This window comes from Sus scrofa, chromosome 1, assembly GCF_054392235.1.
Source record: "Sus scrofa isolate SSC_HxYL_T2T_F1_AM1 chromosome 1, Sscrofa_HxYL_maternal_Yorkshire_Landrace_v2.0, whole genome shotgun sequence".
NCBI lineage: Eukaryota > Metazoa > Chordata > Mammalia > Artiodactyla > Suidae > Sus > Sus scrofa.
The window spans coordinates 160,510,076-160,535,103 of record NC_139383.1 but is presented as its reverse complement, the minus strand read 5'-3'; the positions used below and the strand labels follow the sequence as shown (position 1 = coordinate 160,535,103).

At 36.9% G+C, this 25,028-nt stretch overlaps 1 protein-coding gene across 5 annotated transcripts in view; it reads left to right on the top strand.

The window, feature by feature from the left end:
- C1H18orf63 (chromosome 1 C18orf63 homolog) overlaps positions 1-25,028 on the top strand; it is an 85,248-nt gene that overhangs the window by 5,085 nt on the left and 55,135 nt on the right. For 4 of the 5 annotated variants that reach the window (XR_014815728.1, XM_013993265.3, XM_084976956.1 and 1 more), the window contains exons 4-12: positions 987-1,065; positions 3,472-3,528; positions 12,009-12,120; positions 13,004-13,045; positions 14,153-14,229; positions 21,316-21,425; positions 22,244-22,340; positions 22,450-22,535; positions 23,998-24,181. Coding sequence is in view for 4 of the 5 variants with exons in the window: in XM_013993265.3 (XP_013848719.3) it covers positions 987-1,065; positions 3,472-3,528; positions 12,009-12,120; positions 13,004-13,045; positions 14,153-14,229; positions 21,316-21,425; positions 22,244-22,340; positions 22,450-22,535; positions 23,998-24,181 (844 nt within the window). In the remaining variant the exon portion in view is untranslated. Of the gene's footprint in view, positions 1-986; positions 1,066-3,471; positions 3,529-12,008; positions 12,121-13,003; positions 13,046-14,152; positions 14,230-21,315; positions 21,426-22,243; positions 22,341-22,449; positions 22,536-23,997; positions 24,804-25,028 lie in introns of those variants that run through there. The other variant, XM_084976951.1, reaches the window with a different exon arrangement.

The following is a 25,028-nucleotide window of genomic DNA, read 5'->3' as shown; positions in this document are numbered from 1 at the left end:
CAAATAGGTAGAAAACCTTAAGAGATTTTTCTGCTATTCACCTTTATATTAAAGGTGGCTATGCCCCTGGAGAGGATTGTTTTGCCTTATTGTCTCAGTAACTGACAAAGAGGCTGGAACAGAGAGAGCAGACATCTGACTGTGTCAAAGGTCAGCCTTGCACAAGACCTGCTGCACCAGAGTTCAAACAAAAATGAAGCTACTAGAAGTAGGTTGTCACATCCACTTTTTGATGTAACACCCCTCTCCCACCCACACACACTCCTGGTTTTTAAAATTTGTTTCCTTGATCATTAGTCATGTTGAGAGTTTTTGTATTTCAACCTCTATTCCCTTTTGTGTTTTTCCCACCTTTTCCAACAAAATTACTGATTGTGATTTGAATTGTGATGATTTTTGTTGTAAGTTCATTTAGCTATTGAATACTAAACTAAAACCACTCCCCACTTCATTCTGGCTTGGAAAAAACAATCAATTTTGAAGGAAGAGAGTCTAGTCGGTAGTTCTGACATTGAAATTGTTGATAACTTCACCGATAGGTGAATCTTTAGACTTCTCCAGTGCTTCTGACCAGCACTTAAAAAATAAAAAGAAAGGAAAATGGAAGAAACAGGAGTTAAGAAAGCTGGATTCTTCGTAGTATTTAGACTTTTTCAAGTCTCTACTTAAGATAGAAATGGAATTTTAAAAGAGAAATTTTGTTTCACAGATGAGTTTAGGAATAAGATGCATGGAGACAAGTTTTTGTATTAATATCTATCTAAAACTTTATAATTCCCTTAATTCAAATCTTGGCTGATTGCTTAGAATGTTCAAGGTACCATGCTAAGTGTGGGGAGAGACATAGTAATGTATAATACAGTTTCTTCTTACCTAGAATAAACTGAAAACTTTTGATTGGAACTAAGCAATTTTTAGATGTTCTGATAAAGTAAAATCAGATAGTGGGCAGTTCACTTTCAAATTAATGCATTTCATCTCCACAGGCAATTGCTGTTTTTGCACCAAGATATCCTTACATCACCTGTACCTGGAATATTTACCCAAATTTGGGTGGTGATGGCGGTTAGTATTTTAACATTTATAAAGTATTATCACTAGTTATTGAGAGCAATATTGATAAACATTAATATAGGTATTAATTATAGCTCAAATTGAATATGGTTTATGAAGAGAAATTATACCGTGTTGTAGTTTGATCAAACCATTAACAAACTTTATATACCTGATATTTAAGATCCATTTTTATGGCTCTAAATTCATATATAGTTTTCTTGGTCATTAATGTTAAGATAAAGACTACAATGAGTAAAATATGTTGTAGCATAATTTTTTAATATAGCACAGACTTAATCCTTTTCCTATATTTTATTCTTTAGAATTGTATTTAATATAAAATAAATTTCTTATTCAAACAAATCTCCAATTTTTTTAAAGAACTTAGGTTAACAGGTTATTTTTTAATTTGGAAATTTCATTTAAAAATTTTTAATTAGTACAATTAGAACAAGAAATATATTTTCCTAGTGCCGTATATAACTGGGAATGGTAAGTACAAGAATCTTTATAAAAGTCATATTATCCTGAGCTTTTGTCAAAAATCTTTCTGAAAATCCTCTTGTAGCGAGATTTTAATTCCCCAGAATCCAGTGAAATCAGTATTTATTAACAATGCTGATGGACCATCCAAAATTTTCAGGTCTTTTTTTTTTTTTTTTTTAGGTTATGTGATTATTTGTCCATCTTTTGTCATCTCATTCTAAATATAATTTTTAAGAAAGAAGGCTGTTGGTGAACAAGTAGATAGTAATGTCTCTTATTTGTGTTCTTTTCTACCTGAAAAATTTATGAAACAAGGAGTACATTGTTTTAGAATTTTAGGAAATTCTAGTATACTAATCTTAGCAAGAATAATAAGAGAGGAAATTAGCCATTTAAAAATGTTTTACTTTCTTACAAATATATTACATGCTATGAAAAGTTTTACAAAAATATTTTAAAATATTAGAAAATGGGATTATTATACATACTATTTTCTTTCTTTTTTCTTTTTTTTTTTTTTTTAATCTTTTTTCCATTTCTTGGGCTGCTCCTGCAGCATATGGAGGTTCCCAGGCTAGGGGTCGAATCAGAGCTGTAGCAGCCAGCCTACACCAGAGCAACACAGGATGCAAGCCATGTCTGCAACCTATACCACAGCTCACAGCAATGCTGGATCCTTAACCCACTGAGCAAGGCCAGGGATCGAACCCGCAACCTCATGGTTCCTAGTTGGATTCGTTAACCACTGAGCCACGACGGGAACTCCATATACATACTATTTTCAAACTTACCTTTCATTTACTCTTTAACAGCCTCTCCTATTGTTCTATGTCAGCACATATATTTTACTTCTTTTTTAAGTCAGTGAACTATTTCATTGTATGGGTGTATAATAATTTATTATTTTCTAATGCACATCTGAGTTTTTAGTCTTGTGCTATTACAAACAAAGCTTCAGAAAGCATGGAAATTGTATGATTTTTATTTGTCCGGTAGTTTCTATGGGTTAAATTCTTAAATGTAGGATTACACCACATTTTAAACTATAATCTACATGCTGCTAAATTGTGCTCTGAAAAGCTTGTACTAGATTACACTTAATAAACAGTGGGGTTTTTTTTTTGTTTTGTTTTTTATTTATTTATTTATTTTTTGGTTTTTTTTTTTTTTTTTTGTCTTTTCTAGGGCTGCTCCTGAGACATCTGGAGGTTCCCAGGCTGGGGGTCTAATCGGAGCTGTAGCCACTGGCCTACGCCAGAGCCACAGCAGTGCAGGACCTGAGCTGCGTCTGCGACCTACACCACAGCTCACGGCAATGCCAGATCCTTAACCCACTGAGCCACTGAGCAAGGCCAGGGATCGAACCCACAACCTCATGGTTCCTAGTTGGATTCGTTAACCACTGCACCACGACGGAAACTCCATTAAACAGTGTTTGAGAGAAACTATATTTCCACATTCGCACAAATACTGGGTATTAGCAACCTTTGCATGTTTGTCAATCTGTGATTAAAATAATGTCTTCTTTTAATTTCTTTCATTGGTTTGTTGGAACACCTTGGCCTTTTGAACTTTCTTTGATCTTCTGCTTGTGTCCATTTTCCTTATTCACATCTGAGAAATTATTGTTTATTAAGAAAGGTATTAAATATTTATTATATGAAATTTGTTGGCCTTTTCCTTTATATGGTTTCTGGATTCAGGTCACTCCCAGAAAGGCTTTCCTTGATTTGACAATGTACCCACTGATTCTGTTTCAGGAAGAGAATGATTATCATCTGCTTCTTTCTCCAGGGCATAGGAACTGTTTAGGATGGTGGCCCTCTGCTATGCTGTGCTGTATAATGTTTAAATTAATGCATTTTATGTAATGCATTATTTAGTATATTTATACTAAGTCCTTTTTATAAATGTGGATTTTTGTTATAGATACCGTTTTATCAAGCTGGAAAACTTAATGCCTGTATTGAAAAATATGGAGCTAAGGTAAGTTTTTAAAAGAATAATAATTCTAGATATTGTTTATATTGATTTTGTATTCAACTTCTTTTGTTAGTAAACAAAATTTTAGTATCTTTCTCCTAAGTTATTACTGTGCTTGTGAAAGAACCCAACATTTTTTTCCCCAGAACAATTATTTTGTGCATATTTAGTAGAGAAAGAGGGAAAGAAGCTTAATTTTGCTGGGTACTTTCTTGTGGACACTTTATGTGGCATAATTTCATTTACTGTTTATATCTTTTAAGAAGTGAATATCCTCATTTTTACAGATGAAGAAAATGGAACCCAGAGAGGGAAAATATTGTCCATAATCATATAGTGAATAAGTGGAGGAACAAAACAGCAAGGATTGTATTCCCCATGGTGATGAATGCCTGAGTCTTAGCAAAGAAAATAATGAATACTTGAAGTTGTCTCATTTCTCAGTTACTCAGGCTATGGAGACTTTGCTGGAGCTCTCTTCATGTCTCTGCATGGATCTCTGAGACACTGTATTCTTAGTTATTTTAGCAGGCCATCCAGGCATCACTGATAGCCTCTGTTCCTGATCTGGTGGGATTTGAGATTATGAATTTTTTGGTCATCTCCAAGATACTTTCTTTAAGTTCTCGGAGGATGATAAGGCCTCAGTAATACCTGGAGATGGCTTTGCAGTTCACTGAGAAATTTTTGCATAACCTGAAAGTCGTTTTTTGCCATCATTCACAATCTGAAGGGAAGTAGTATTCTGTAGACTCAGTGAGGGAGGATTTTAGTTGAATCTTTTTGCTCAGACAAGCCTTTGGTCATCTAAGGAATCTGCTTATCTTCAAAAGGTCATTTATGAACTATGAGAACCAAATTTACAGTATGTCATTCACCCAAAACTAGAACCTAGGTCTTCTAGAGATCCCTACAAAATTCTGTTCTTTATTGTGGGAAGTAGCTCATGGTTTAGTGGAGATGCCTTTGCTGTCTTACTAGTCTGCTCTTGGAGAATTTAATCTTTGTATTAATATATTAAAGGTCACAGTCATACTGTTTTTTGACAAATCTTTTATAAAAAGATTAGATACGGTATGATTTTAGAGAAGAATTATAAAGATCAATACAGTTATTTTCTGAGCATGAGAATAGATAACATTTTAATATTGAATTAAAGGATATTTGTACCAAGTACTATCATTTTATGTATCTTAAGATTATAAGAAAAAATAAAAATAAACATGTCACTCAGAGTCCTTATACAATAAAAACACTTTTTGATATATTTTCATCTAGCCTTTTAATTCACACCTTGACTTTTTTTTTTTTCTTTCTAGACTTAAGTTTTATTTGGGGCAAATGAGGACTATAGCCCAGGAAGCGGCATTTCAGATAGTTCTGAAATACTGCTCCAAAGAGGCGTGCGCGGGGGTGGGAGAATGTCAGTGTATACAAGATTTTGATGGAAGGGGAGGTTCATGCAACCACGCACACATTTTACGGAAGTTGCTGCTAGTCTAGTGAAGGCTACTGCTAGCAATAAGGAACAGACATCACCGTGAAGGATTTTAAGTGTTTTTGTGGATATGAGGAAATGCAAGAATTGGGCTCATAAAATCTTCTCCTGAAAATATCTAACAAATCTGAAGACCTGTCAGTTTTCCCAGAGCACACAGTGCCTCACTCCTGATCTCCACCCTGAGCTCCTCTCAGGGGGTGTTGAGAGTTGGCAGCTGCAGTAGCTCATGATTCAGTCCATGTAAAGGCAGATGGCAGGTGCTCATCTCCAGTTCACAGAGTCAACTGTTAAAATATTTAGGAGAGGTGATTTCAGCATGTAAACACAGAGGTGGACCAAACAGAACCCCGAGGTTGGTGGGGAGGGGATTGGATGAGAACGCCTCCTAGTTCATCACAGCAGACAGCCCAGAGCCCTCCAGGTTCAGTGTGTTCCTGGGGACTTAGAGGCTATCTGTCCTCCCCAAGCACACCTCAAGGGTCAGACTACTGTGCAGAATGTTTAGGAGTTCAGGTCGCTTGTACCTGTTCCCCACTTGCCCAAACAGGTGAAGATTGGAAGCTGCATATCTCCTTGCTCTCTTCTCCTCCTCTTTTACCTTAGAGCCACATCCTGACATAACTGATTTTCTCCCTGCAAGAGAAGGGTTCTGGTGTCTGCCCCCCTTGTGGCTGAAGTAGGTATGGGGGCTTGCTGTAGGCTTCCTGATGGGAGGGACTGATGCTTGCCCACTGGTAGGTGGAGCTGATTCTAAACCCTCTGGTGGGTGAGGCTTTGTCTCTGGTTGGGATTAGAGGCAGCTGTGTGCCTGAGGGGTCTTTAGGTAGCCTGTTTACTGAGGGGCAGGGCTGTGATCCCACCAGGATTGTTGTTTGGCCTGGGGCTTCTCAGCACTGACTGACAGGCGGGGCCAGATTTTCCCAAAAGGGCCACCTCCAGAGAAAGGCAGGGCTGCTGAATATTCCCAAGAGCTTTGCCTTCAGTGTCCTTCCCTCACAACAAGCCACATTCACCCCTGTTTTCCCAGGAGGTCCTCCAAGAACTGCAGTCAGGTTTGACCCAGATTCCTATGGAGACTTTGCTCTGCCCTGGGACCCAGTGCACGTGAAAGTCTGTGTGTGCCTTTTAAGAATGGAGTCTCCATTTCCCCCAGTCCTGTGGAGCTCCTGCACACAACCCCCACTGGCCTTCAATGCCAGATGCTCTTTCTCCCAGTGCCAGATCCCCACATGTGGGAGTTTGATGAGGGGCTCAGAACTCTCACTTCTGTAGGTGAGTCTCTGTAAACCAGTTAGTTTCCAGTCTGTGGAGCTCCCACCCAGTAGGTATGGGTTTGTTTATATCGTGTAATTGCCCCTCCTACCTCTTGATGTGCCCTCCTCTTTTTCTTCTGGAGTAGGGTATCTTTTTTAAGGTTTCTGGTCCATTTGGTTGAAGATTGCTCAGACTTTAGTTGTGAATCTTGTTGTTTTTAGGAGAGAGGTTGAGCTCCCATCCAGAGACAAAGCCCCACCCACCAGAGGGTTTAGAATCAGCTCCACCTACCAGTGGGCAGGCATCAGTCCCTCCCATCAGGAAGCCTACAGCAATTTTGTTGTTGTTGTTGTTGTTTTGTTCCCCATCTTAATCCCATCTCCTAATTCACACCTTGACTTTATCCCTTCAAACTGTTCCATGTCCAAAATGTTTAAAATCTTTTTGTTTATAATCTTGGCAATTTTCCATGTATCCCAGTTCCTCATTCCTACTAAGTAAATATGTTTTGTGCCCTTCACCAGACCTCCAGATCCTGAATTCCTTGTTATTCCTGAGCTTTGTTCCAGCAGGACCTGCTTCCCAACTCTTGTCGAGGCTTCACAATTATGCTCAATATTTCTTTATAGGGATACTTCCTTCATGAAAAGTAAAAGTATCTAATCACAGCAGCTATTTTTTGAACATCTATAATATACTGAGCACTTTATTTCTGCAGATAAAGCTATGAAGCAGACATAAACTCCCTGCCCTCAGTAATCTTAAAGTAGGAATAATTCCCTTGTTTTTATTTTTATTTTTCTGGAGTTAATAAAGAGTTTTTATTATTTCTTCCTTAAATGTTTGGTAAATTCACCAATCAAGTTATCTAGGTCTGGAGTTCTTGTCTGATTGTTTTTTTGTTTTTTGGGGGGTTTTTTTTGTCTTTTTTGCTATTTCTTGGACCGCCCCTGCGGCATATGGAGGTTCCCAGGCTAGGGGTCGAATCGGAGCCATAGCCACCAGCCTACGCCAGAGCCACAGCAACGCGGGATCCGAGCGAGTCTGCAACCTACACCACAGCTCATGGCAACGCCGGATCATTAACCCACTGAGCAAGGGCAGGGACCGAACCTGCAACCTCATGGTTCCTAGTCAGATTCGTTAACCACTGCGCCACGACGGGAACTCCTGTCTGATTGTTTTTAACTGTTTTTAACTATAATTGCAATTTCTTTAGTAGATAATAAAACTATTCAAGTTATCTATGTCAAGAAATATATACATTTTATCTAAGTTGGAAAACTTGTTGATGTAAAGTTACTTCTGTTTATTTATTTATCTCTCTTTTTAGGGTTGTACCTATGGCATATGGAGGTTCCCAGGCTATGTGTAGAATCGGAGCTGTAGCCACTGGCCTATACTGCAGCCATAGCAACACCAGCTCCAAGCCACGTATGTGACCTACACACAGCTCACAGCAACCCTGGATCCTTAACCTACTAAGCAAGGTCAGGGGTTGAACCTGTATCCTCATGGGTGCTAGTCAGATTCATTTCTGCGGAGCCACAATGGGAACTCCAACATAAGATTACTTCTAATATCCCCTTATTTTCCTCTGCCATAAAATCTGTAGTGATGTCACCTCTCTCATTCCTGATATTGGTAATGTGTGTCCTGTTTTTTTCTTTGTTTGTTTGTTTTTGCCTCCCTGATCAGTCTTGCTGGAGGCTTACAATCTTACTGATCTCAAAGAACAAGCTTTTGGTTTCCTTGATTTTTCTTTGTTGTTTCACTATTCTGGTTCCTGTTTGTTTGGGGTTTTTTGCTGTTGTTGTTGTTTTGTATTTTTAGGGCCGCACCCATGGCATATGGAAGTTCCCAGCCTAGGGGGTCCAATGGGAGATACAGCTGCCAGCCTACACCAGAGCCACAGCAACACCAGATCCAAGCTGCATCTGTCACCTACACCACAGCTCACGGCAATGCCAGATCCTTAACCCACTGAACAAGGTCAGGAATCAGACCCTCAACCTCATGGTTCCTAGTCAGATTCATTTCTGCTGCACCACAATGGGAACTCCTGTTTCACTACTCTGTATCTTACTGATTTTCATTTCCGTCTTTATTCTTTCCTGTGGTTATTTTGGGTTTAGTTTGCTCTTCTTTTTCTAGTTTCTTAAGGTAAAAGCTGAGGTCATCAATTTGAGATCTTTCTTCTTTTCTAATATAGAGAAATTTAGTACTATAAACTTTCTCCTGAATACATGCTTTGATTTTCCTCTATTAATAATTTCTTTTTCTTTCTTTCTTTTTTTTTTTTTAGGGCTGCACTCATGGCATATGGAAATTCCCAGGCTAGGAGTCGAATTGGAGCTATAGCTGCCAGCCTACACCACAGCCACAAGCCACACCAGATCTGAGTCGAGTCTGCAACCTATACCACAGCTCACAGCAACACCAGATCCTTAACCCACTGAGCAAGGACAGGGATTGAACCCACAAGCTTATGGTTCCTAGTCGGATTTGTTTCCACTCTGCCACAACGGGAATTCCTGTTAATACCTTCTAATTCCCCATTGATCTATGGGTTAGTTAGAAATAGTTAGGGTTAGGTTTAGGGTTTCCACATATTTGGGGATTTTCTAGGGGTCTCTCTGTTATTTCTAATTTAATTGTACCTAAAGAACATGTTTTACACAACTTGAAACTTTATATTTTTATTTTTTGTGTTTTTAAATGTTTTTATTATAGTTGATTTACAGTGTTCTGTCAGTTTCTACTGTATAGCAAAGTGACCCAGTCATAGATATATATACATTCCTTTTCTCATGTTCTATCATTTTCTATTCCAAGTGATGGATATAGTTCCCCATGCTATACAGCAGGACATCATTGCTTATCCATTCTAAATGTAATAGTTTGCATCTACTAATCCCAGACTCCTCAGTCCATCCTACTCCCTCCCCGTCTTGGCAACTATAAGTCTTTTCTTCATGTCTATGAGTCTATTTCTGTTCTGTGGATAGGTTCATCTGTGCCATATTTTAGATCCCGCATATAAATAATATCATATGGTATTTATCTTTCTTTTTAAATTTACTAAGATTTGTTTTATGGCCCAGAATATGGTCTATCTTAGTAAATGTTCCTTGGCCACTTGAACAGAATGTGTATTCTGTTGTTTTTGTGTCAAGTAGTCTATAAATGTTAATTTAGTCATATATGTTGTTAAGCTACTATATTCCCATTTATTGATAAAACATGGCACAGAATTTGCCCCTGACTTTAGCTAAAATAATCAGTGACACCATATTTGCCTAGAAGGAATCTAGGTCACCAGTCAGGATGGTTATAGATGATAAAATTACCCCAGACTTCCTCTTTGCATGCCAAGGCTGGGTAGTGCTAATACATCCTGCTGTATCTGGGTTAATGCCTCAGACTAAGGGGAAAGTCAATACAGAATCTAGGAGAAAGTCATTTGGCTTTCTAACATAGATCTTGATAGTTTATGGGATTTGTTCAGCTGATTGGATCAGGGACCCTGGGGACATGTTAAAGGTCAAGCTTGCAGGTTGGCCTCATACTACTGCTTGGAGTTCTATTAATAGTAGCTTTAAATACATTCTCTATGAGAGAAATTGAACAGATTTGATCCCATCCCCCACCAACAGATTAATTACTTGCATCCTGGGAAAACTTACCAGAAGCCAAAATGGAACATAAACAAGGGATGGCAACCTAAGGGTCCATTGATAGATGAATGGATAAAGAACACACATGTGCGCATGCACACACACACACGGAATATTAAATCAGCCATTTTAAAAAATGAAATACTGCCGTTTACGACAGCATGGATGGATCTAGAGGGTATTAGGCAAAGTGAATTTAGTCAGACAAAGACAAATACCATATGGTCTCACTTATATGTAGAATCTAAAAAACAAACAAAACAAAATAAAAACAGACTCAGAGAACAAAGGAGTGGTTACTAGGAGTGAGGAATGGGTAAAGGGGATTAAGAGGTACAAACTGTTAGAGTGAGAAAGGGTTGTGGGTTTGTAGCTGAAGCAAATAGAGGTAGGGAGCCCAGAGTGTTGAGGCTTCAAGTAGGTTTATTGACCAGCAAATGGCCAGGAGCACTGAGAGTCTCAAGCTCCCCAGCATTAGGGGGCTAGCAGGTTTTATAGGGGCTTGCGGCCAAGGTAACCTGTGCCAAGGTTAGCATCAGGCTACACTGGAGGCATAGGAGGAGAGGATGCAGAAGTTCCAAGATAGGGTCATGGGAAGGGTAGGAGGAAAGGCTGAGAATGTTCCAAGATAGGGTGTGGGTTGAAGATAACAAAGTTAAAATATTGGGCAGTCAGCATTCCAGAATGATAAGAGGGTTGGTGGTTTGAATGGTTTAATCTGGATCTAAGATAAACCTTCAGTTATAAAATAAATAAGCTATGGGGATGTAATATATAGCATAAGGAATATTGTCAATAATAATGTAATAACTATGGGGACAGATGGATATTTATATTTGTTATTATTATCATTTCATAATATATGCAAATATAAAGTCAGAAGCTAACATAGTATTGTACATAAACTATATTTCAAAAAAACAGTAGATAATATTTGGAAAAAGTTTTCCTTGGCTCTCTCCCTTTTCTCCATCTCTCACTAGCAAAGGCAGTGGCAGCTTTTTCTTCTGGGGTATATCTGCAAGGATGTTTGTAGAGCAAACAGCCCTGGTTTCCCCCCCCAACCCTCCCCCACCCCCCCATCCCCACCCTGAGTAGTTTCCTCATATGCATGTGCAGTTCCATGTGCAACTTAATACTCAAGGAGGGACTCTGCTGATCTCAGAGTTTTCTCTCTGTGCAGCTCTCTTCTCTTAATACTTTGCCCCTGCTCTAGCTCCCTTGGCCTCCACGGCTCTCAGTCCTGTTTGTTCAACCCAGGGATTCCCCCTCCCTTCACTGCAGCCTGGAAACCTTTAATCAATATGCTGGGGTAATCATGGGTTTCCCTTTTCTTAGGGATTTCTTTTCTTTGTTACTTGATCTCCTATATCTTGTGAACCATTGTTTTGTATAACTTAACCAGTTTTTTAGTTATTTCAAGTGGAAGATTACATCTGGATTCCATTACCTCTTATTGTCATAAGCTAAAGTTCTGATCTTTAAAAATTCTGTACAGAGGGTTCCCTGATGGTCTAGTGGTTAGGACTCAGGGCTTTTCCCCACTGCAGCCTTGGTTCAGCCCCTGGCCTGGGAACTGAGATCCCACATCAAGCTGCAGCACACCACAGCCAAAAAAATAAAATAAAATAATAAAATAAAATTAAGTATATAAATAAAATCCTGTACAAGTAGAGATACTCTGCTGGCTACATGTGTGCCCATGTAAACATTTAATTGTTTTCTGATCTTGAACTAGAGTGAACAATAATGAAAAATATTGCAGTATAGTTCTGGTCTTATTCCCTTTGTGCTGAGAAGAATACCAAGTAAAGTTTAAGGTTCTAGCACAGGAGCTCTAAAAGCCAGGATAAACAGGTAGAATTTGGCCATTATAGTCATAGTTTCAAAGTGAATATATTTTAACACTTCTTCTAACTTTAGAACCAGATAGATTTGCTGTAGTGAAATCATACCCAGTATAGCCCAGTTTGGTAGGTGGTGATTTATGAGTTTATAGAAACATACCAATTGCTGTGAATTTGCCCACATTGTGCTTTAATATTTTTTAGGTGGAAACTCCACAACGGGTAATTCCTGTAATTCTTCAAAACTGCCTTTCATATTCACTCATGGCTAGACTTTCTCCAGCCTGGAATAAAACTGGCCATCTCTTGGTGCAAGGTGACTTTATCTCTTTTAGTCATTGGAACTTTCTGAGCTAAATTACTTCTATTAGGTACATCTGTGTTTTTTTTTTTTTAAAGTCATATTTGTATATTACTCAAGTTCCCATTCATTCAAGGTACGTCTGTTTTTAACTCAAGATTTTTTTTTTAGCCTCAACCAAGCATTCTCAAGCAAGCCCACAACAATATAAGTGTCATCTCCTTACTTAGGTATTATATCCAGAGGCTTCCTGATGTTTCTTTGAAGAAAATGTTTTTTATTACATAATACCTAATGTTTAAAAAGGAATAAATATATGTTATGGAGCATTATAATAAAATGAACACAAATTTTCAATATTGTTGGAATCAAATCTCTAATCTGAATTTTGTGTTGCGATTTGACTGTTTTCTATGTATTTTACACCAGGAATAAATATTTGAGGGAAGAACTAGCTATTTCCGCCTCTTTTAATTGAAGAATTTTTTGCTTTTATGAGCTGCACCTGTGGCATATGGAAGCTCCTGGCCTAGGGGTCTAATTTTGGAGCTGCAGCTGCTAGCCTACTGCATAGCCACAGCAACACCAGATCTGAGCTGCATCTGCAACCTACACTGCAGTGGCAATGCTGGATCTTTAACCCATTGAGCAAGGGCAGGGATTGAACCCACGTCCTCATGGATACTAGTCAGGTTCTTAACCTACTGAGCCACAGTGGAAACCCCCTGAAGAGATCTTTTTTTGAGTATTTTTTCTCTGAGCTGTCATCAGATATTCATTTGTATAAAACTACATTAGAAAGCATTTTCTTTAGCTTTGATAATGTCACTTAAAAAAGTTATATTAAATATGATTTGTGAGTTATAATAATATGGCATATCCTGTGAATTTTTTTAAGGAAGAGAGTTCCTTTCTCAGATGGGAAAGCAAAGAGCTGTTGGTAAGTAAAAATGCATGTTAATAGATAAATCATTAATGTAATAACATTATTAAAAATGTTACAGATTATTGGATTACTGTAATCATGTGATTAAGTTATATCAGAATTTTAATCAGATACTGTTATAATCAGTTTCACTCAGCTTTGGTTCAAAATATATATCCTACTTACATGGGAAAATTTCACTTTTCTTAATTGGAGTAAAAGCTATATTTTTAATTTCTCTACTTAAATTATGACAGGAGTTCTCAGTGTGGCTCAGAGGTAGTGAACCTGACTGGTATCCATGAGGATGCAGGTTCAACCCCTGGCCTTGCTCCGTAGGTTAGGGATCTGGCATTGCCAAGAGCTGCCAGTGTAGGTCACAGACAAGGCTCGGATCTGGCATTGCTGTGGCTGTGGCGTAGACCTGCAGCTATAGCTCTGATTTGACCCCTAACCTGGAAACTTCCATATGCTGCGGGTATGGCCCTAAAAAAAAAAAAAAAAAAAAATTATGACTAAGAAGAATTTTAATTCTGCAGGCACTTTTAATGTATAGTTTCCAGAACTATATCGTAAGAATTCTTTAGTACAGTTGTAAGTAAAAGCTTTATTTCTTATGAGTACATGATCCTTTTTCTCCTTAAAAAAAAGTTGTCTAAAGATACAGTTAAAATATAGTTTATGATGTGGTCTAATCTAATTCTTTCATTGATGTATATGGCTGTATTGTACTGCTTTTCTAGTCCAGAGATAGCAGATAGGTAGAAAACCCAAGCCCAATAGATGTTATGCTCAGTCAAGGTAACTTTTACCACCATTTGGCCATAGCCTTAAATCCCTGACTAGCACGTAAAATCTACAAACTATTTGATCTGAGTTGATTTTCAAGCTGAAGCCTACTTGCCTTCTTTGCTCTGGTTTTCTGTTTAAGTTGGCTTAAATGTCTCATCTGCAGACCATCAGATATTATACGGTGATTATTTGAATTTTACTATGTATAAAAAAGTCCATTCTTAATTGAGTTTCTAGCTTAAATAAATTAATTTTTTGTTACTCAATACTTAATTTGATATGATGGAGTAATAATTCCAGAAATTTCACAGTTAAATATTTTATTTTCAGTATTAGGCATCAATGTAACAGAAACTCAAGTTTGTCTAAGTATAGAAGCTTACACAATCAGACTGCCACCACCTCAGGTACCACATATTTTGACTTACATAATTAGCCTTACTATACTTACTATATAGTTAGTATATGTATTATTATTACTGATATGCTAGTAGGTTTTAATTTTAACAAGAGTGATAAGGAAGTTTTTTATTATCAAAATATGTATTATCTAATACTTGATATATTGATATTACCCTAAATCTATTTACCCAAAGAAAATAGCATTCTGTCAATTTAACACAGATCTAGTTATATTACAACCTTGCTCAAAAGTCTTTTTAGGTTGCACTCAAGACAACACAACCCTGCTCTGCCTCAGCACTCACTTCCTGCCTCTTCTTTCACTTCCAAATATTAAAAGTGCTATTTCAACTCATACTAAATGTGATATCCCCCCATTAGCATTATGATAGGGTTTGGTTTTTTTTTTTTTTTTTGCACCTATTTTTTTTTTTTACATATAACACTTTTTGCCTTCTTAGGAAGATACTTTTATTTTGCTAATGCTCACAGTAGCCAGCATAGAATCTTACACATAAATGATAACTCAATAAATGTTATTTTCCTTCTTCTATGACAGTGGTTCTCAATAGACAAAGGTAGAAGGCAAAATGAGTAATTTTGTTCACTGTAAGACATTTGTAATTATCCTGAGAAAGTTTTGGTTGTTGCAAAGTGGGAGCAGTGTGTTGCTACTGGCATTTAGTGGGTGGAGGCCCAGATGCTACTAAATATTCTGCAGTACCCAGGACAGCAGCCACACCCCCACCCCCACAAAGAGTTTTCTAGCCCAAATTGTCAAATAATATCCAGGTTGAGAAACCACAGGCTTAGGACAGATAACTTTTTATTTTTAATTATAGATTTATTTTTTGTGTTTTGTTTTTCTTGTTCTTTCTTTTTTTTTTTCTTAATAAGTTTTATTGAAGTATAGCTGACTTACAAAATTGTGTTAGGACAGATAACTATCTCTTTCTTTGCTTAGAGTGCCCTTATAAGCACTGTGGCTATACATTCTGCTCATTCTTTACAGGCCAGCTCAAATACTACTCTATTCATTTCTCTTTGATTTTTTGATTACCTAGTGTATTGAGGCAATAGACAAATAAAAAATGAATTGGGTTTATTTTCTAGCCCTCAAGAGTTATATAAGCCAGTAGGAAAACTGACCTGAATATAGATAACTGGAATTGCTAACAAGTCCAAGCTCATACTGCTTGCTGCACGACAAGCCAATAAATCAAAAGATGAAGCTTTGGGGCACTTTATAATAGAAACTTTATTTGGAAAGCCAGCAAAATGAGAAGATGATGGACTTGTGTCCCAGAGAACCATCCTCCCTGAGCTAGAATTTAGGCTTTTTTTATATTAAAAGGGAAGGCGGTATGGCTGATTGATGCAAACTTCTTGGTGCCAGAATCCTTTGTCCTTGCAGCTGTCCATAAAAATCAAGTCACAGTGTTCTTGTAAACCTCCAAGATAAATGTTATTTTCTGTTCCAAACTTTTTATCTTCATATTAATGAAAAGTGTTACATCCTTAAAGGTCAAGATAGGGAGGCAGAACCTTGAGAATGGGTTATCATGTACATTTCAGGGTTGTTCTTCTCTGTAACAGAATAGGCATCATAACATGAATACCTTGTACTGATGAGGAACCTTCCCAAAGCTCCAGACCCAATGTAATCTCTCACATTCTTTTTCAACCTTCACGCTATTCTTCCCCATGCTCACATACTTATTTGTAGTTTTAGATTTATACTCATTTTTACATCCCCAACTTGCTTTTTAATAAGCTTCTTCAGGACTATTATTGCGTCTTACTACCCTTTGAATTTTCTGCAGATGATACTTCTGTTTTATATACCTCAGTTTTGAACCAATTAGAGAATAATAAGAGTAAGACAGATAGAGATCAGAATACTACTTTTATTACTAGGATGAGAATATAATTTATCATCCAGATGAACACTTTCGAGAGTGAAAGGGACACTAACCTAATGGGATACTAGCCCAATGTGTATGAACTGGGCTATGTTAAAAAATAAAATTGAGAGTTCTTTTCGTGGCTCAGCATTTAACGAACCCGACTAGGATCCATGAGGATGCAGGTTCAATCCCTGACCTTGCTCAAGTGGGTTAGGGATCCGGCATTGCCATGAGCTGTGGTGTAGGTCACAGATGTGGCTCAGACCCCGCCTTGCTGTGGCTGTGGTGTAGGCCAGCAGCTATAGCTCCAAATTGACCCCTAGCCTGGGAACTTCCACCTGCTGCAGATGCAGCCCTAAAAAGCAAAAAAAATTTAAAAATAAAATCAAGATTAGTCAAAATCATATTTATTAAATGTTTATTGTTCATAAAAGAACAGTTTGTGAACTGGGAGTCTTCAAACCAACAGTGGAATGAAAATCATGTATGTGTAACTGGGTCACCATGCTATACAGTAGAAAAAAAAATTATATTGGGGAAATAATTTAAAAAATAAAATAACATTTAAAGATAAATAAGAGACTCAAAAAAATAGAAAATCAAAGGTGTACTGTTACAGGACAGCTTGTATAGCAAAAATGCGGAAGCTATTTTATGGTTATAACATTGGTAATAGCAGTGGGGTTTTCAAATGACAGGGGATTGGTTAAAAGTTATTATCATGCCATTTTGGAAAACTAAGTTTCATTTATGATTTTTGGAGGCATTTATAAGAAATAATCAAGTTAAATTTTGCTTGTGAAACTAAATTATGTATTGCCTTTGTGGCTTAACTGGTTTTGTCTGCCTAAGGAATTTTCAAATTTGATCTCCGTTGTATTTATTTTAACAGATATATGATGACACTTTTAATCACTGATAAAATCTGCTGTTAGAGAATATGACCTATCTGAACCCTAAAATTAGGTTGATTGACCCACCTGCTTATGGCAGTAAGAGAAACCCACAGATGTCCTTAGGAGATCAGGCACCATTCTCAATATGACTGAGAGAATGCAGAATACCACTCTTTTGCTGGAGGTCAGCTCCCAAGAGGAGCTGTCCCAATTTTACCAACCAGATAAGTCACCCTATCTGGCCTGGGGAAGAGTGAATGAAGTAGCAGAATAACATCAGGAATATATGTTAGTAGAGCTTTCTCAATGTGGAAGCAAACACCAATGAGGAAGATGCACTTCTCCTTTCTCTTCAACATTATACACTCAACAAATACTTGTTCAGTTTATTTACATTGATTCCCTAAGTCTAATTGTTCATCAGTTCCTCCAACTCTCATTTTACTTACACTTTTTTTTTTTCCTTCTTTTTAGGGCTGCACCTGCAGCATATGGAAGTTCCCAGGCTAGGGGTCGAATCAGAGCTACCTCTGCTGGCCTATGCCACAGCCACAGCCACAGCAACGGGGAATCTGTGCTGCATCTGCAGTCTACACTCCAGCAATGCCGGATCACTGACCAACTGAGCGAGTCTAGGGATCAAACCCACATCCTTATGGATACTAGTCAGATTCGTTCCCACTGCACCACAGCAGGAACTCCACTTATATTTTTGATGTGTCATTTTTCACATCCAGACTGCTATAAAAATTAGTTTCATACATGTCTGTGTTCCTAGTAAGTTGTAATTTCTTTGAGAGTCTGAGTCCTGCCATATTTACTTTTGTTCCCAGTAGAAATTAAATGATCATTGGATTGAACTTTCCTTTTATCAAAATCTAGTATTGGTTTTAGGTCTGGAGGGAGAATAAAGGTGAGGGGGAGAATATTTACCATCTCTCTCCTTTCTAGTTCATCTTCTACACTTTTACTTCCCCTATTAAAAATCTACCATGGCTTCCATTATCTAGAAGGTGAAGTCTCATTTTTTTAGCATGATATACAAGTTGAGCCAAATCTGCTTTATGTATTGCCTCATCTCCCATCACTGCTCTCTAGGTAGCCAAACTACTCAAAGATAACATGGTCTTTCATACTTCCACATATTTTCTCATTCTGTTCTCCAAGCTTATAAAGCCCTTTCTCTGGTTTATCTTCCCACTCATGTTTCAAGGCTTATCTCAGATATCACCCCTCTGTGAAGATTTTTACAACTCCCAAGGCTCATCTCTCTCAGCAACCCTGGCCATGTTTATCACACATTCTTGTCTACACAAAAGTCTCATTAAACTTAGAAGTCTCATTAAACTTGGAAGGAAGGGTCTGTGTCTTACTCTTTTTTTTTTTTAAATCATTGGAGCCTGCCATGGTAACTATAGGCTTATAACTACATTAAAAGGCCCAGTTCTGCACTTAATAGCAGTGCTTCTTTGGGCATGTTGCTTAATCTCCTTGTATCTCAATGTTCTTATAAATTGGGTGTTATGATTTTTACCTCATACAATGTTAAGAGGTTAAGGGATAAAATACATTGTGTACATAACAGAGGTTCAGAAGGATGGCTATTATTTTATAAATAAATTGAGACAGTTTAAGTGACTTGCTCTAGGACATAAAGGTAAATAAGAGATTTAGGATTTATACTTAGTGTCTCTATTCTTTCTACTACACTACATCATACTTCCTCCACCTAGCCTTAGGTTCCTTGGCTCAATTTTGTATATCCTGTAGAGCCTTGCAAAAATATATACCTAATAAACATTAGAGAGGAAAAAACACAACAGTTAAAGAGTAGTTTTGGCAGTGGAATATCAAAATAATTGTCATAGGAACTACATTTCTTTTAGGTGTCCAGAGGAAAAGGAGATGTCTGAGGGAATTCATATTTGAAGACTTTGGAACTTTGACACAGTTTTCTTTCCTTTCCTTCTTGAAATAAGTTCTTTTTTAGATTTCTCTGAAACTATTGTTTTGTTTTGTTTTTTTCCCCAGAATCTCCTCTATTCATTCATGGTTCTTCTTTCTCTTATCACACTGTAAATGTTGCTGGTGTCTAGAGTTTCATTTTCAAACCTCTTTTTCTTAACAGGCTCAACTATTCCAATGGTGAACCTATATAATGATATTCCCAAACATTCTTATATAATTTCAGCTTGTCTGTCCTTTCTTGGATACATTCACATGAATTTACTAATTATACTCAGACCCAGTTGTGTCTGAAACCAAATTATTGTTACCCTCCCCAACCACAACTCTCTTCCTCCTTTGAATTTGTTCTTTTGGTTATTGGCGTCAACAGCCAATAAATTACCCGGTTAGAGACTTCAAAATCATCTTTGGGTCTTGCTTCCTATATTAATCAGTTTTTACTAGCCTACCTTGGTCTCTGAAATCTCTTCTCTGTCTTCATTTCCATTGCCCCAATTTAGACTCCTTTCCTTTGCCTGAGCTATAAAAACAGTTTGCACATTCACCTTCCTGTTTCCAGCATTTCCCCTTCTTGTTTACTCTCTAATTAATTCTTCCTTACAATGTCAACAGAATTCTCTTTCTAAAACAGAGGTCCCAACCAACACTCTAGTATCTCAACATTGCCTGGAGAAAGTAAAGTCCAAATTCTTTAATTGGCATTATAAGAAGGAAGTGTTATTTATTGAGTACCTTTGTTCACATAAGGTCACATTATAAATATTTGTTAAGGAAATAAATGCAAGGGCCTAATAAACATTTAAGTAAATAAATGCAAAGTGTTAATAAATGATAGATAAATCAGAGTCTGTTGGGGTATGTGGTGAATAGTTGGGTGGTTTGCTGATACTCAGAAAACTCTTGAGAAAGACCAATGTAGACATTAAGTGCTACGATCATGGAGATCCCTGCAGCAATTGGCTTTAGTCTCTGTAAAGTATAGAAAATACTCAGAAGGATATAAACTCAAGATATGTGTAAGTAGGTGTATGTGAAAACTCATAACTGTGAATGTTTGGACCTGATATCTACCTTTTGTGAATTCAGTTCAGGTTCTGTTTTCCCTTAAATAATTTATTCATCTACCTGTAGTCAGTCTTTTCTGATAGCTAGAGCCATTACTGCACTGACCATCTTTTTCTTATCACATAGCTTAGTCAACTAATCTCTTAAGCACAGAACATCACAGCACAAGATTTATCTCCAAAGCACAGCATAGTAGGTGTCTTTTCATTCTTGGTGTCCTCACAACATGACCAGCACTTAATCATCATCTTCTTCCCATCTCCATGGCTTTTTACTCTGCCCTGTTCCCCATTTCCATTAGTCTAATAAATGCAGTGGGAATTCAGAAAAGGATAAATCATCAAATGTGGAAGAGAAGGATCTAATCTAGGCCCCTGCGGCTCGTATTGGTAAAAACTCAGGTAAATCGGGAGGAGGGGGCAATATTTTAAGCCAGTGCATTGTTAAAATGCTTATGACTTGTGCAGGCAATGAAAAAGTGGCCAGGTTAGCTGGAGTTCATTGAAAAGCAGTAGGCTATTAAGTTAGAATGTTGTTTCCCAAAAGATGTATGACGGTAAGGAATCTAGGGATTCTCTCTAATCATGATACAATGTCCTCTCACAAATTAATACTTTATTTTCCACCTCACTTGAGGTCTGTCCAATCTTTGGCTCACTGTAAGAAAATGCCCTCACAGGAACACTTCCCAGATGAGAAAACTGTAAGTGGCAGATTGTTGTTGGATGCCTATAGGCTTAAATATCCTATAGATAGGTCACCTGAGGACTAGAAAAAAATCATTCCAGGACATGGAAAGGGATACAGAAGCAGAGGGGGAGTATTGACTCTGTCCTCTCCCCTCCAAAAGACCAGATAGAGGTATAATTCCCTAATCCACTCTCCAGTTAAAAAAAAATTTTTTTTAAATTAAAGATGCTATTCTGACAAAATGTCAAGATGACTTCCTTTGGACAGAAAAAAATTAACATAAGTAAACTAAAAACCAGTTCAAAGTACAAAATATGAGTTTGAGTTTGGAAGATAAGAGGGAAAGCCTGAAAAAAAAATTTGTTGTGTTGTATAGAGGAGAAACAGAGTGGGCTGAAACATTGATTACATTATATAAAGTCGTTATGTATGATTCAGTGCAACTTAACCTTTGAAACTACTTTATTTAACTGTACATGTAATAAGTCTGTGTTTTTTACTGTTTCTTTTTGTTTACCAAATTCTTTTGAGAACTTATGCCTTAAAATCTTATTTCTATTAAAAGCTGAGAGAATTTGATATTTCTCAGAATATTATAAAGGATTTTGAAACTAACAGGAATGCTGTTATTGAGGGACATTTGATTTTAAACAACTGGTGCTACGTTTTGCCAAGGTAAGATTTCAATTTGTAGTATCTAGGATGGGTTCAGGATATAATAGTTTTCTCTTATTTTGCTTCAACATTGATATGTGCAAAAGTATAAACCATGTTTGTGAATTTTTGAAACTGAATTATACCTTTTTAAAAGTATGACAGTACTGTCATACTTACAGAAGCCATTGATTTCCTTTATCAAATCACTAAAATAATTTTATTATACATTTACATTTTTACTAGGCTTAGTTTTAAAATAGTAGAATTTCTAGATATCTCATTATGAAACCACAACTATTATAATAATATCAATAGAACCTTATAAACTTGTATATATAATTGTCATTATCATTTTATATGAGCTAGTTTTTAAGTTTATACTATCTTCAGGGGAAAAATGTCTTATTAACATAAATATGACTATTGGCATGAAATTTTAACCTGCTTAGGAAAAAGAACTTTAAATAGCAGCATATGCATAATAACTTTATCATTGAAGCACAGAAAAGGTAGATAAGGAACATAAATTTGACTCTGATTCAGTCAACTCTTAACAGACTTTTCCCTAAAATTATAGCAGTTACCAGGTATACCTCTGTGTGGCAACATTGTATTAGTCATTATTTTGTGTTTATAACTGGAATACATTTGCATCAGCTCAACTTAGTTTTTCCAAACAATTTTGGTTGTTAATAATGTAATACAGTGTTATCTTAGAACTGGGAGCAAATGAGTAGCTTATTATGTGTTGATGATTGCTAAAGTTTTTGAATACTTTCCAAATTACATAGTTAAACTTTATCTCATAATATTTTCCCAACTCTTTTTTCTCATAGTATGAAAATGGGACAAATAGTAAATATTCTTCACACCATACCCCCTGACTGTCCTTTTCACTCATATGAAGATTTCCGGAAGCACTGGGATGACCTGGTAAAGAATAGAAATATGTGTTAATGGTATAAGTTATTTGGTTTTTCTTGTAATTTAACTTAGTTTAGCTTTCTCTGAAGAGAATTTCAGCTTTGTTCTTAATTTTCAGTATGGCTATAAACTTCCAGTAGATTGTGGAACTACCAAAATATACTGCAGCATCTACTTCAAAATGATAGGAGAAAGGATCTTCACGTATCCTTTACAGATGCTCTCTGCCCACCATGTGATCCAGGCTTACTCCTGCCCCTGATGTTGTGACTATTTTCAACTTTCTCTAAGTTCACATGAAATTACTTTCCCTCTACTTCTTTTTATCCAAATGAGCATTGTTTTTTTATTTTGTTTCGTTTTCCTTAGAATGTTCCTATTTTTATTTGAAGTTAAGCTCAGTAATGGTATTTTCCTCCTTAAATGCTACTGCAACAATTTAGACAGAAGAAACTTTAGATAGAAAAATGTGTATATAATTCCTAGTAGAAAGTAAGAAAATAATTGTAGGATTTTCCTTAGTCAAGGGCTCCCTCCCATGGCCTTTTGAATCTTATTTCTGAAAAGGTAGAATTTCATTTTAATGAAATTTTCTTTTTGAAGAGATTTAACTTTACAGGCAAAGTTCAGAGGATTTTTAAATCACCCTGTTGATTTAAGAAAATATTTTTTCTTAATGTTATTTTAAAATTCTGCACATGAAAAGAGCACAAGTGCTCGGGTGAAACTCTTTCACCTTCATTAGTACTGATTTCACCATTCCTGTCTTTGTATTCTGACCCACTGGAGTTTCCAAATAGAAGAGGAAGGAGCTTAGTGTTTTCTTTCTGTATTCTATTTCCTAATCCACATTGTTGAGGTTGAGATTGAGGTTAACAGGTTTAAGTTATTCGCCTTCATCAAATGCCAAGACATTCCAAGTCTTCAGAATATTTTTCATCAGAAAAAGTAACTGTTCTTAAAGAACTGTGTTCCAAGTTTGAATATAATCTGTATGTATTATTTTCCTGTACTGAATTGTTACTGCTCTTGGAGATGCAACCTGTTTATTGTTTAATATAAACCCTTATTTTTATAACCTATAAAGATCATAGTATCTTTTTTAAAAATCATTTTTGAGATATCTTAGTTTGCCAGTCTATGTAGAAAGCCGTATAGTGAGGGTACTGTGAGTTGTCTTTATTATGGATGTTAAAAGAAATTAAGATCCCTGTGAGAAAACATGCTTTATAGCTTTGGATAATATGGAATAGCAATATATAAAATAGTTAGGATTTAGTTATGTGTGTCTTTTTAGCAGTTATGATTTTAAGACCTTTTTACTTCCATTAAAAAATGCTATCTCTTGGAGGAGTTCCCATCGTGGCGCAGTGGTTAATGAATCCGACTAGAAACCATGAGGTTGTGGGTTCAGTCCCTGCCCGTGCTCAGTGGGTTAACGATCTGGCGTGGGCGTGAGCTGTGGTGTAGGTTGCAGACACGGCTCGGATCCTGCGTTGCTGTGGCTCTGGTATAGGCCTGTGGCTACAGCTCCAATTCGACCCCTAGCCTGGGAACCTCCATATGCCACGGGAGCGGCCCAAAGAAATAGCAAAAAGACAAAAAAAAAAAAAAATGCTATCTCTTATCTACAAAAAATATTCCATTGTTCTTTAACATTGTTCAGATACCCTCTCAGTTGCATCAGAAGTCAGCCCATACAATTTTTTCCAAGGGTAGATGTGGAAGGTGTTTTGAAAAGTTTTCTTTCAGATTTAAAATCTAAACTGCCCCATATATGTGGATTTCCCATAAAGATGACAACTAAACCATGCTACCACACACAAGAACTAACTAAACTGCATCTGCAGGTAAGAGATTTCATGTCCTTCCAAGTCCTCTAAAACAGGGAAAGCACCTACATTACTTAAATCTCTTGTCTTCAGGGGTGGACTACCTAACCTATTGTGCTATGTCTTTTCCTCTCAGTTCAGTGTTTCCTTAATACTATTTGTTATGATTGTACTTAATCTTTTGTCACTGCCATTCTTTATGAAGTATAAGTATTAAGTTGGTCTTATAATAGTATTGTCTATTGGTCTATTTCTTCTAATTTAGCACATCTTCTTGGAGGGCAGAGAGCATATTCATCTTCTTATTCCAAGTGCTGGTACATAAAATGTGTTCATTAAATGTTTTTTCAAAGAATAAATGAATAAATGATCTTGTAGTGGAGTTCCCATCATGGTTCAGTGGAAACGAATCTGACTAGGAACCATGAGGTTGCAGGTTCGATCCCTGGCCTCGCTCAGTGGCTTAAGGATCCAGCGTTGCTGTGAGCTGTGGTGTAGGTCGCAGACGCGGCTCGGATCTGGCATGGCTGTGGCTGTGGTGCAGGCTGGCAGCTATAGCTCAGATTAGACCCCTAGCCTGGGAACCTCCATATGCTGCAGGGGCAGCCCTAAAAAGACAAATGACAGAAAAAAAAAAAAATCTTGTAGGAAGTATGGAAACATTAACCTCATACAACTCCAAGTTTTCTTAGAAATTATGCCCAGTCTGATTGCTTGAAAAAGCACTTGGATAATTCCATTCATAGAAATTGAATTAATTTGGCAGTATTTTCATTGTAAGATGATATGCTAAGTGAAATCTTATTTATGAGATAAAGTATAATAAACAATATTGATGAAGAAAATATGGTGGCCTGTTTTCACA